Here is a 14,416-nt window from a genome sequence, read left to right on the forward strand (position 1 = left end):
CACCCAAATCATATGGATATATTTTTTTATTTTTTTATATTTATTATTTTTATTTTTTAAATCACAACTTTATAAGATATAAGAAGTGATAGAAAATTGACTCTATATATATATAGAGTATATATGCGAAATCTGCATGGATTAAAATATCATATTTAAGCGTATTTTTAGACCGGGCTACGTCAAGCGTCTCTGTTAGCTTGGGTAAATACTTTTGCAGTTTTAACAAAAGAGCTACAATAATATTTAGGCGTCCCCATTTACGCTAAACATCTATAGAATGCCAACATCAATATATTACATGTGAAAGAGTTTGCTGTGAAATTTCCACAGGTCATGCAAGTTATATATTATTATAATAGCGAAATCCAAAAATCAAAATATTGAATTTCAAGTAAAACCAATGGTATCTACTTAATTGTCATGTTGTAGTAATGAACATATCCAAAAATTATGAAAAACAATAGGGTAGAAAATTAATTATTAATAAAAACAGTTTTCGAAGACAATTTGTGAAAATTAAGTTTGGATAAAAACTGACTGAAACCAGAGAGTTTGAATCGTAATAAGGTGGATAAATAGTTTTGGAAAACATGGAAAAATTTAGCAAAACTCAATTTTCGCTAATTGCTTTCGAAAACTATTTCTATTAATAAGTAATTTTCTATTTTATTGTTTTTTGTAATTTTTGGATATGTTACTAAATTAGACATGACAATTAAATAGATACCATCCAATATTTCGATTTTTGAATTTCATTATTATAACGAAGAAGCACCAAGATTTTTCTTCATGCAACACGTTTTCATATTACCATGTGTTGATAGTATTAGTTAAAATTGCATGCCTTTTGTATTTTACCTTTTCATGATGACCAACTTTATGTGATCTGTAATTCAGCTACTGTTTAAAAGTAAATGATTGAAAAATTTTATTGAAAAACTTGTAATTCAAAAAAATCATGACTTAAAGATGAAAGCAATTTGGCATAGACTAATGAAGTTTCTTTTTAAGCCAAAATGAAGATTTAATTTTTTTACTTTTAAATGAATGAACAAAAGTTGTTAGTCTGACAACATACCCCTTGTGAATGAAACCACAATTTGTAAATTTGTACTAAGATCCTACTTTTTTTAAGTGATTACATGTAAACAACCTAAAGAACAGGACTCTAAAAATTGAATAAGATTTAGAATTTAGAGTAGGGATCAATTTCACATATAAATTTAATGCAAAACGATCATCCATTTACAAGTTACTTGGCTGTAATGATGACCTACTTTCTAATTTGGTAGTGTTTTAAGGACATGTAACCAAATTATTTTTTATTTTTCCTAAGAAATTGACGATAGAAACGTTAATGATACATGAATATAGGATTGCATGTAAACATCTGAAAAACTTGGTAGTAAAAATCAAAATAAATCATATGTTCTCCCTTAATCCTACAATAATCCTCAATTTGAATGGCAATACACAAAAAATCCTCCAAAACACACCCAGTCACAATTGATTTCTAAGGGATTAAAAATATAAACAAAATTTAGAAACAATTAGTTACAAATCTGGTTGGAAATATATATATATATATATATATATATATATTAAGTAATGTGATTTACAATTTAAAAATTTAAAAAAAATTTTTAAATTTAAAAATCAAATTTTAATTAAATTAAAAATCATTTTCATAAGGAACAACAACAAAGTCAATTATCTGTACGATCGTTTCGGAAATCCGTGCTTTTTATTTGTGGTTTACATGAAGTTATGTAGAACAATTATATATAGTTTTTTTGGTAAGCACGGTCTCCTCATTAGAAAATTTAGGAGGATTTTTATTGAATTTAAAAGACACCATAAATAAACCTAGCATTAAAAGTAAGGCAGATGAATCTGAAAAAATTGAAATAAAAGGTTTGGATTTAAAATTTATAAGAAAATTAATATAGGTTAGAGATAGAAATGAGTAGAAAAAAATATATATTTTTGAATTTACATAATAAATTTGATTTAAAAATATATAGAGATAAATAAAAAGCACGGATTTCCGAAACGATCGTACAGATAATTGACTTTGTTGTTGTTCCTTCTTATGAAACTGATTTTTAATTTAATTAAAATTTGATTTTTAAATTTAAAAAATTTTTTTAAATTGTAAATCATATTATTTAATATTGAATTAGTTCTAGGACATTTAACTATCGAGCTTATTATATATCTAAATTACAACGAGCATTTCCTGTATTTTAATTAAACTAGTAATTTCACTGTTACATTAAAATACACTTAGCTCTTTAGACTATTATTCTAATCTCCTTTAAATTATATATATATATATATATATATATATATATAATATGCAAATTTTTTGTCCCCTGACAAACGAGGGATTGGGCCTAGTATTTCACTCCTGTTTGTTTGTTTGCCTTTTCTCAATAACCACACGTTGGATTTCTTTGAAATTTTGCACAAACATTAGTCATGGTGAAAGTAAATTTTAACATTTTTGGCAGAATGGATTTTCCAGAATAACTCTGGTTGCCCCTCTAGGGGGCATTATAGAGGTAAAATTGTCCCAAAATTGTCCCAAAATTGTTCATTCGTTTGCTTGTACTTTTCTCAATTACTACACTTTGGATTTATTTGAAATTTTGCACAAACATTAGTCATGGTGAAAGTAAATTTTTGCCAGAATGGATTTTCCGAGATAGCTGGTTGCACCTCCTAGGGGGCATTACATGGATAAAACTGCCCTCAAATCGTTCATATGTTCATTTGTTTGCACTTTTCTCTAGAACGATTTTTTAAAATTTTGGAGAAGTCACGGTGCAAGTAAATTTTTCACTCATGGAGTGACTTTGCTCGTTTTGTTTGTTTTATTTAATAGTAGTAGTGCGACAGTTTGTGTGTGGTGGCAAATACATGTGTCGAATGACGTCACAGTATAAAAAGGAGAGAGCGAGCATGTTTGAGAGGACAAAGGTCAGAGAGAAGAAGACTATCACGTTACAGAAGTGTGTGACGTCACAGCCGTAATGAGAAGTCACACATGACGGGAGAATGAGGAAAACAGGTCTTTTCTTAAAACCTGAAATCCTACAACTAACCCTCAGTTCAAATGGCAATATACAAAAAATTATCCTAAACACACACAGCGACAATTGATTTCGAAGAAATTAAGAAAATCAATAAAATTTAAATACGTAGTAGGTGATCTTTTACATTAGTTTTATATTCAAAGCTAATCCCCCATTCTAAATTCTAAAATGATTGTTTTGTTATTTTTACTACCAAGTTTATTAAGTTGTTTACATTTAATCACTAAAAACTAGAATCTCATTTTTTTTTTTTTTTTTTTTTTTTTTGATTATGGTAGAAGGGATTGAAAAATAAAGGTCTTTTCTTAAAACCTGAAGTTCTTTCCTATTCTTTCTCTCTTTTGTGCCGAGTCTGCAACGTGTGGGTCTTGGGTGTCTACATGTTAACACGTACAATGTTACAGTAGGAGGAAACTAGCATAGCACGTAGGAGTAACATAATACCCCAAACATGAAACTATTTTATTAGTTTAAGATTTTCTCCACAGTAAATCTTTCTATAGCTTGTGCCGAGTCTGTGCCTAAATCAAAACGTAGATTCCATGAACATAGCTTTTTTTCTGAGAAGTGCACGCCTTTGGAATTCTCTTCCGTTTGCTTGTTTCCCACCTGACTACAACTTGGACGTCTTCAAGTCCAACATAAACAAATTCCTGATTAATCGCCCCTTAAGTAAGACGCTTTATCAAATCTCCAATACCAACTATTACTACGATATTATCCCATTGATTATTGTACACAAAATAACCTTTATCCCCGAGTGGCTTACGGGCCTTGTAAAAAAAAAAAAAGAAAAAAAAAAGCTTTGTTTTTTCTACAGACACCATCCTATATAGACAACTAGGGTGTGCCATCATTGACTTAAATTGGTGAGTTCAGTTGTTGGGAGCACACATCTACCAAGTTGTTTCCTATGGTTTTATTGCAACTCTGGCAGAGTGACTTCTGGTGCTATGCCTTGCCAGAGGTCAGCTCATGATATCTAGGACTGCTTTTTTCTATATTCACAAATGATCTCTATATGTAGGAAGACCGTCTGTAATGGAATGGAGACGTATATCGATGGTTACATTTAATACTACCAATACTAAGTTTCTTTCCTTTAAAAATTAGAAGAAACCTTCTCAACCACTGATTGCAATGATTAATAATACACTTCTTAAGAGCTCTTCATTCAAACTCCTCAGCCTAACAATCACAGACAACACGAGTTGGAACAAATATATTAAGGACATTGCTAAGGTTGCTATGAAGATGACGGGCTCTCTCTACTGTGCTAGAAAATGACTCCTACCTGAGAGTATCCTATATCTCTACAAAGCAACTATTCGCCCATTGTCACATCTGGGCTGGTGCATATCCTACTAGTCTCTTGCTCTTAGACAGGGTCCAAAAAAGAGTCTTCAACCCAATAGGTCCTGCACTATCAACTAAGCTCCAACCCCTGTCCCATCACTGCAATGCTACATCTCTGTGCCTGTTTTACAGGTACTTTAATAGAATGTGCTCTGACTAACTGGAGGCATTTGTATCCCTTCAGCGTAAAGACCCACTGATTAATCCAACAAGCAGCAAAATCCCACCTCGTTCACTGTAGAGATCCCTAGATGCCGGAAATTCTTCTACTCTAATAGTTTCTTCCCTCAAACTGCTAGATTTTGGAATTTACCCCTCGAGTCCCCGCTTCCCTGACTATACTGACATGCAGAATTCAAGTGTAATGTAAAGACATCTCGTTACTCAACTCCCTTCGTAGTGTATCTGTAGTTTTGGTCTCAAATAGTAGCCCCATTACATCCAAGTGGGAATGTGCCTTATTTGGGAAAATAGACTTCGTAGCCTCGTAGGAGATGTCCTTTTCTCTTCCTTGCAACCTCTATCTCACAGAAGAAATGTTGCGAGTTTGTCTCTGATGTATTGTTATTTTCATGGAAAGTGTTCGACTGAGCTTCAATCTATGGTCTCCCCTCGCCAAACTTTCACAAGAAACACTCGTCTAGCTGTAAATACTATCAATAATTCCCCCCACTCTTTATCTGTGCCTAAACCTAAACGTAGATTCCATGAACAAAGCTTCTTTCTTAGAACTGCACGCCTGTGGAATTGTCTTCCGTTTTCCTGCTTTCCGGCTGACTACAATATGGTTGTGTTCAAGTCTAACGTAAATAAGTTCTTGATGAGCCGTTCCATATAAGTTATCAAATTTACCAAATTTTCATTACTAATGATTACTATATTGTCCAATTTCTACTGTACACTCTTTAACCCTTATCCTTGAGTGGCCTCTTGGCCTTGATAATGTTGTGATGCCTATGTAAAAAAAAAAAAAAAAAGACCATTTACCTATTAGGTTTGGTGGTCATTGTTGGAGAGCTAAAGATGAGATCATCTTTGGTGGATGCTAAGACAAGGGGAGACTGCACAGAACTTAGCTGAAGTAACTAGCAGACGACTCCCAATATTCCTGTGAAAACCTTGGTTTGATGGAAGCTAGAGCGAGATGAGGTGACCAAATGATGATGATGAATATTTTCACTAGTGAGTAAGAAGGAAAGATAGTCATAGTGGGATGAAGCTTGTGTTGATATGGAGAGAGAAGAACCTGATCCAAGCTGGACAGAGAGAGAGAGAGGGGGGTGGGGATTAGCATTTTCCATTAACGAATGGGTGATATGACATAAACATGTTGACACACTGGTTCTCAAGTAGATCATTAAAGTTAAGCAATGTTAAACCTGGTCAATACTAGATGAGTGACCATTTTGAAATACCAGGTGCTGTATGTAAGAAGAGTTCGACACCTTCTTGCAAGAATTGCAAAAACATCCCCCCCCCTCTGATAAGGATATACATATGACTGGAGATTGCTTGTAAATTTTATATTACGATCAAACTTCCGCCACCAACCTGTATATAGGGAGTATCGCTTTTGTTTGATAACAAATAAGTGCATCAATACATTTAAGGTTTACAATTAAGAGTACTCCAAGTTCAGTCGTACTATTTTATATTACATGCGAGATTGTTCCAAAGTTTTGTTAGCTTGGTAATATTATTGGAACATAGAATTGAACAGGTGCTAGTGTGATTGCTAGAGTTATGAGTGGATGGAATTAGTTGAAGAATCTTTTGTCATTACTAATCAACAGAGGGTTACCACTTGTAATACAAAAAGGGAGAAAAAAAAAGGGCAAGAAAGTAAAGTGACTCAGTAACATGCAACAACAGTCTCCAAGGATTTTATCCTACAGCAGTCTGTCTGCGTTCTTCACATGGCTGCAGTCTAGGCCCACCTAATCTGTACACAAGCAGCGAGATTTTGTATCACTTTGCGAGATCATTAGGCATAAAAGTTGTGGGCGCTGTCATTTTGATTCTTTCTCCTCCCCCCAAGGTAGCTTGATTACACATCATGCACACACACACACACATGCGGACGCTGTAACGGTAAGCCCTTTTCTTGGTTTCCACAGTTTTTCCTACACCACTTTCAACCAAATGAAGAATCTATAAGATATATGTATGCAATGTAATGATGGTAAAGACGTGATCAGTGAGAATTGAGGATATGTGTTGCATGGAGAGTAATGAAATCAGAATGATACAATAGATGTGTTATGAGAGTCGTAAAGACAGGCTTAGATCTGATGACCTCAGAGAAAGATTAATTCTGGAGTGTGTAGGGAACAGGAGACTTTGATAATAATTCTTGATGTGTTATGTTAGACTTAGTTCTGTTGAACTCTGAGAAAGATTAATTATGGATAGTATGAGGAGATTTATACAAGATAGGAGACTTCAATGGTATGACCAGGATTTTTTTTTGTTGTTTTTTTTTTTTTTACTCGTGTTCACTACTAACAAGACATATTACCACTTGGAAGTATTTAGGACCATACCTAGGAAAGATTAACAGTTTACTTTACGGTTAAACTTCTGTATATCAGTAGAGTCAGAGAAGCAAGTAGCAGGAAGAGAATTCCAAAGTATAGCTGTTTGAGAGAAGAAACTATTAGAGTAGAAAGAGTGTTGAAAGAATGGATGGTAGTTTTTGGTTTAATAGATGTAGAACAGTTGAAATAGCAAGCTTAGTTCACAGAGGAAAGCCAAGAAAAACATGAGAAGGAAGTGATAAGAATGACCTTGAAAGAAATAAGAATAAAGACTTGTCGAAAGAAAAATTATTTGAGAAGTCAATTTCTAAAAGTCATCCAACAAATGCTAATATGTAAAATGGCTGTTAAACTGAATGGGATATTATTTTATAATTATTTCATCATATTATAATTATTTTATAATTATTTTATAATTATTTCATCATATTTGGTTTAACGTCTGTTATGCTGACATGCATTGAACAGTTTTAGAAATTGGCTGAAAAAACAATTTATCATTTGCCAGGTTTTTATTCATTCCTCTTTCTTCCAAATTCATATTTATCTTTCTTTCCCATGTTTTTTCTGGCCTTCGCCTGTAAACTGACTCTGCTATCTCGTTTCTCTCCATGCAACACATATCCTCAACCCTCACTTATTATTGTTAATCTTTTAAGAAAAACTGGGGATCATCTAAGTATGGTCAAGCCACAGAATGAATGTGGCATTTTGGTGAAAGTGTCTAGCATAGGGTAAGCCCAAATGTTAACGTTAATTCTTTACTTAAATAAAGTAAATATTCCCCAAACTTAGTTTCTTTGACATATTTAAAAAGTATTTAATGGGTATCATATGGGCACAGTCTTCCATTTGAAAATTTAAATATTTCAGATTTGTATTGCATCTGTAGTCATTTGATACCAATTACGCAAGACTCCTTGAATTTCAATTTCTAAATTTTTGAGATTATCTAAAATCCAAATCATTCAATGAACTTTGATTAAAATTGAAACCAAGATTCTCAATATCATCGTTATATCTTGATTTTAATTTTCATAAGGGGACGAAAGTGTTCTGTTTGTGGAATTAACTTTACACGTTCTTATACAGGTATTCTTTTAATATATATAATTAACTCTATCTTCTCATAATTTTCTATTTGTGGCCAACAAAATATTAAAATTCATTTGTTTATTGACAAAAATTGAAACTTATTAAAGCCTTCTTCAAAATTACTAATTTTTTTCTTCTTCAGAACCAAATCCTCCAATTGTAAACTGCCAACCAAATGAGAGAGAAATTTATGTGACACTTGGAAAAAGTTCCGGTTATATTGATGGATTTGAAATCACTTGTGAGGCATGTCAAAATTTTACAACAAAAATACTGAATTCAACAGGAAGTACTTCATTAAATATTTTGAATCTTCAGCCAAATGAAATGTACTTCATAATAGTGAAGACTTTTGCTGGCAACTTGTCGAGTGACAGTGGTACTTGTAATTCAACCACAAATGAAAGTGGTAAGTCCATATTTCTTCATTATTATTATTATTTACTTACTAGGAGTTCTCATGCAGGTCATCATAAGAGATTGCTCACTGACAACAACCAGTAATGTTCTCTGGAATCTGAGTGACAAGTCTCCTCAGAATTTTCAGTACTCTCCCCCTTTTTTGATATACTATGCAAATGATTTGCATCATCGCAACAGCCGCTTGCCATTGACTTCTTGTTGGCAATGACTATTGATCACCACTGGAATTTGGGTAGTAAGAAGTTTACTCAAGGTTTGAGTTCTCTTTGCAATCATTCAGTAGAGATCTTATTAGTGTTTTTTCTTAGGCTTTCAACCTTTCTCAACTGCTTGGTGTGGTCTTAATCAATATCTATACTACAATTTATTTATTTATTATTATCATTGTTTATAATAATTATTATTTATAATGATAATAATAATTATTATTATTATTATCATTATCATTTATAATAGTTATTATTATTAATATATTAAGTCACTATTTTTTATTCAGTTTCTTCAATGAAAATCTTTTCCATTTTGTTGTTTACCAACACTTGCATTATTTAAAATTTAGACATCATGGTCAATAGCTAAAGGCAAAATAGTTAGGTTACACTATTCTTCCCTAAATCAACAAGTGACCAGTGCTATGAAGTAACAGTAACCAACTTAAAAGACATGATACATGGAAGACAGCTGATTTTCTGGCCAGTGCCCACCTCTCTCCAGAAGCGTCATTAACCACCTGAAAAATCACTGTCATAACAACTGATGGCCAACAGTGCCTGCCACTGGATGTCAGTACCATACAATAGATGACAGTTCATAAATATTGAAGACAGGCCATCACATTTAAGAGCAGTCCAATGATCCTTAGTGACGGACATTGATCAAACACAAGTCACCACCTAAAAACGCCTATGACCACCAGTGCTTCCCATTAGAGACAGACAATTTGATTTTGGAATAGTCAAATTAAGGCCGACACTGGCAAACACCACTTACCTTAATCACAATAATAAAAAATGTTCTGAATATTTGATCTAGTTTCCTGCTTCAGATTAATTTGGCTAACCTATTCATGCTATCAAAAAAATATCTTCCTTATCGGTGACATTATATATATATATATATATATATATATATATATATTAAAAGGCTCTAACTACTTGAACTATTCATTGGTTGTGAATTACTATATCCACACAGCAGAAAAACCTCTGTGGCAAAATAATGGAAGTACTTGACAAAAGTGTCATACCCCCGAAATATTAAGTTTCAGCATCATGTAGTACATCTTAAAAGGAACACTAAAACTTACTTAGGAACTCTCACATCCTGTGACACATGAGGCATGCAGAGTATACCATTGGTATCCACAGTGACCCCTCCCCTGCTTCTCTCCATTTAGATCAAGACAAGCAAGATTTAATATAAAAATTATTGCCATTTTATAAAGTTTTCTTTTTTACATCCCCCATTATATTCTCACATTATTAGAGCCTTTTAATAAGCTGTTTGTTAATATATTGTTGTACTTCTATTTGGGATAATGCATGTTTAAAAATATAATGCATAACTGATTATAGCAGAGTTGCTCTTAAACATTTAAGACAACTTTTTTATTTTTATTTTTTTAATTCACTCCTAAGCAAAGTGATATAAAAATGACTCCTTTGTCAAATGTTTCTATTTTTTTTTTTTGCCTCGGTGGTCTCTCTGCAACTTGTGTATATTTGTTGACTCTGATATCGGTGTTTATAAAAATCAAAGAAATTGTTGTTTTTAAGGATCACAAAACGTCTGTCTAAATGTTACACGATTGAGAATATTTGTAACATACGAGTATAAAAGTTATGTATATTTTTGGTCCCCTGATTTATCGGAGAGGGACCTATGTTTTCAGTGGCGTCCATGCACCCATTATTCCAGACGATTGCCAGATAATTGTCCTTTAGTTTTTTTCTGAAATTTTGCTACAAATTGTATTTCATTAAATAGATGTGCACAGTAAAAAAAATTTTTTTTGCAAAAAATTCCTGTTGCGTCCCCAGGGGCTCAAAAGAGGTAAAAAATGCCCCCAAATGACCAAAAATGACACGTTTTGCCCCATAACTTTTGATCCATCAATTAGATTTTTCTTAAACTTGGCCAAAATGTGGAACCCATTGTTCTTAATATAAATCCAGTATGAGTGACCCTGGTAAAATTCTGGTTTGTGTCCCCGGGGGCTTTTAGTGCTCAAAACGCCCCTTTCTGTTCCTCTTTTTCCATTTTTCTCAACAAAAATTTGATATATCTGACTATATAGTGGTTTTTCATGGTGGTCGACTCAAATATACATGTGTTAAGGTCTGAAACTGCACCGTTATCCATTTACACTTGGATTCGGCATACCCAGGGTCTCAAAAGAGGTCAAAAATGCCCCAAAATAGCCAAAAATGACACTTCTTGCCCATAGCATTTGATCCATTCATTAGATTTTCCTGAAAATTGGCCAGAATGTGGAGGCTATTGTTCTTAATATAAATTCAGTATGGGTGACCCTGGCAAAATTCTGGTTCGCATCTCTCTGGCACTTTTAGGGCTAAAAAAACATGCCTTTTTTTTTAGCTCTTTTTTATTTTTATTTTTATTACTTTTTTTATATTACTCAAAAACTTGATATGCAAGTCTATATAGTGGTTTTCCATGGTGCTGAATTCAAATATACATGTCTTAAGGCATGAAACTGCACCATTTGTCCATTTTCACTGGGATTTCGCATTCCCATGAGTTCAAAAGGGGTTACAAATGCCCCAAAATTGCAAAAAATGACACTTTTTACCCCATAATTAGATTTTTCTGAAACTTGGCGAAAATGTGAAGGCAATGTTGGCCCTTTACACATCTCACATTCATCATTTCTTCACTATATTTTGTGGCGGCATCTCACATGCAGCACCAGAGGGGGACCATGCACGCGTGACTTGTTATTATTTATTTCCTGTATTTAGACTAATAAAATTTTAGGCATTATATATATATCTATCTATATATCTATAAAAACAGAGATATGTGTGCCACAGACGATTTCTGATTGGTTAATCCAATAATCACATCTCCTAAAAAAACTATGGTTCTTACGCTCTTAACTTTACCATAAAATATTATGGTCTTATTTATTGTCCATCTTGGAAGGGTTTAATTTTTTTCTAACTTGCCATTTACAAATTACAAAAATATGAAACTTACACCAGACATCACAATCCAACCTCCGACACAACGTTCGCCATTCTGGCGCTAGCCGCACACACGTACACACAACACGAAAACAAACGCTGGACAGATTATTAGTACTACTACTACTACCCAGCACACGCGCACACACGCACACACACTCTTTAAAACATGTTCTTTTGAAGAGACGATTTTTTAAAGCTGTTGACACACATATTTTAAAAATCTAGCAAAAATTAATTTTCCTGAAATTTTTCAATATTTAAAAATAAATTATGCCGGCTGATAAAATTTAAAAACTTTTTTTAAAGCTAGAAAGATAAAATTTAAAAATGCTTATTTTTATATATATATATATATATATATATATGAAACTAAACTAAAAAAAAAAAAATGCGCGTTCACTCGTGGTCTTTTCATTTTGGGTTTGTATTACTGTACACATAGATTCGAAAAAGTTGTCAAAAAACAAATATATAACAAATAAATGTTATCAAAGGCAAGATAAGTTACTTTTCTACCAAACTGGATATATTTTTCGTGTTTTTATTCAATGTAACATGTTTATTCAGCTCGAAAACCATACAGTGTTTACCGATGTATTGGAAAATTCAAGATGGCGCCTCACTCCCTCTTTAACACGGTAAGTATGGGAAAAGGTGTTATAAATAATAAACTAGGAAGAATACTATTAAAACCCGCCGAATATATGTCAAGCTATGTCACGGTAACATATATTGAGCGAGTTTTTAACAGTATTTTATCCAGTTTTTTATTTATAACACCTTTTCCCAAACTTACCGTGTTAAAGAGGGAGTCAGACGCCATCTTGAATTTTCCAATACATCGGTAAACACTGTATGCTTTTCGAGCTGAATAAACATGTTACATTGAATAAAAATACGAAAAATATATCCAGTTAGGTAGAAAAGTAACTTATCTTGCCTTTGATAACATTTATTTGTTATATATTTGTTTTTTGACAACTTTTTCGAATCTATGTGTACAGTAATACAAACCCATTAAAAAATATTCATTTTGATTAAAAAAATATTCATTTTGATTTTAAAAAAATATTGTTCATTTCGATTAAAAACATTCATTTTGATTAAAAAAAAATTCATTTTGATTAAAAAAAAAATAGTTTAATTTTAATATTTGTTTATTGTCTTAACTCATCAAATGTTTTGCTTGTGTTCTGCTTCAAATATTCATAGTCTTACATGCATAATTTTCATTTAATCATATTGAATAAACTTCAAGTTTACTACAAATCAAATCGTGTTCCTTCACTTTTTAAAAATGTAATTTATAAGTAATTAAAGAACGCATTCTAATCTTTAAAATCTATAATACAACGAAATATTCAATTGCTTATAATACTTAAACAAACAATTTGTGTTTTTTTAATTATTTTTTTATTATTAATATTAGATGAGTTTCAGTATAAATCATCGTGTTCTTTCTTTATTTTAATCCAATTTTGAAGTTTTGTAACGCTGTCTGTAAAAATTACTGTTCATTATTGACAGTCTAAGAGTTCCACATATCTTGCTTGTTGGGACCTCGGCGATGACGTCATTTTTTCAGCTGGCCGGCCATCTTTATAACGAAGGCCACGCCACCATCCCCCCACCAAAAGGGGAAGCCTGGCATTTTCTCACCCGAAAGGGGGGAGCTTGGCAGTTTCTCCCCCAAAGGAGGGAGCCGGTGTCCCCTCCAAGGGTGGGGGGGGGCGAAGAGGCCAGGAGGAGGTGACTTTTTTCTTGGGGGGGGGGGGGGAAAGCCTCCAGGCACCCTCCTCCCTGAAGGTGGGGTTGGAGATTATCTCTCCCTGAAGGGGGGAGGCCGGCACCAAGCATGTAAATCCAGAGGGGTGACTTTTTTTGTTACCCCTCGGAGTGGGAAGGGGGCTGATCACCCAGGCAACGCCGGGTAACCCCTGCTAGTATATATATATATATATATATATATATGCATATAATGCCTAAAATGTATGCATGTAAATTACTTTTTTTTTTTAAATAATAAAAAATAAAACTATTATATACGTCCAAATAAAATATAGGCGATTTTCTAAGTAAAACGAGCTTTGAAGCGAAAACGATACTTAACCATATTTATTGTTAAAAAAATCAACAAGAAATTTAAGTTTATAAATGATAAAAATAAACAGTAAAAAAAATCTAGGAGTTGATGGCGTAATGGTTAACGTGCCGGGCTGTAATACACATGGTCTGGAGTTCGATTCCTAGACACAGTCAAGCTACACTGCAGAGGTAGATATACCTTGATACATGCATGTATGTAGAATACTGTTTTAAAAATAATAAAAAAATAAATCTTGGGTTGAGCATATTGGGAAGTGATATACAAACTTACATTAGTGTATTAAGTGATGCTCTTTGTGTAAACAAATTGAGCTTTGGCATTTTGATGATGTCAAAACATCACAGCAGTCAAATAGCGTAATGGTTAGAAGCCTTGACTGTCGTTTGAGCGGTTGTTTTCGATCCTGGCTTGAGGTAGTTGCCTGTCTAGCTGCCCTGATGAGCTGTGATACAGCGAAACAGTACTGTATGTGAATGACTATATATATATATATATATATATATATTTACATATATATATTTACAATTTGCGGCATTTTTATTATACAAATTACAAATATTTGACTGTTTTTCTTATATTTCTCCTGAT

At 32.9% G+C, this 14,416-nt stretch overlaps 1 protein-coding gene across 1 annotated transcript in view; it reads left to right on the forward strand.

Annotated features, from left to right (window-relative positions):
• Positions 1-14,416, forward strand: part of LOC145248182 (tyrosine-protein phosphatase 10D-like) — a 236,166-nt gene that overhangs the window by 159,926 nt on the left and 61,824 nt on the right. Inside the window, exon 13 of the mRNA XM_080110035.1 lies at positions 8,232-8,498. Within this exon, the coding sequence (XP_079966161.1) occupies positions 8,232-8,498 (267 nt within the window). The remainder of the gene's footprint in view (positions 1-8,231; positions 8,499-14,416) is intronic.

The sequence above is a fragment of the Euprymna scolopes genome, chromosome 26, assembly GCF_053919585.1.
Source record: "Euprymna scolopes isolate OS-2025 chromosome 26, ASM5391958v1, whole genome shotgun sequence".
Classification (NCBI taxonomy): Eukaryota; Metazoa; Mollusca; class Cephalopoda; order Sepiida; family Sepiolidae; genus Euprymna; species Euprymna scolopes.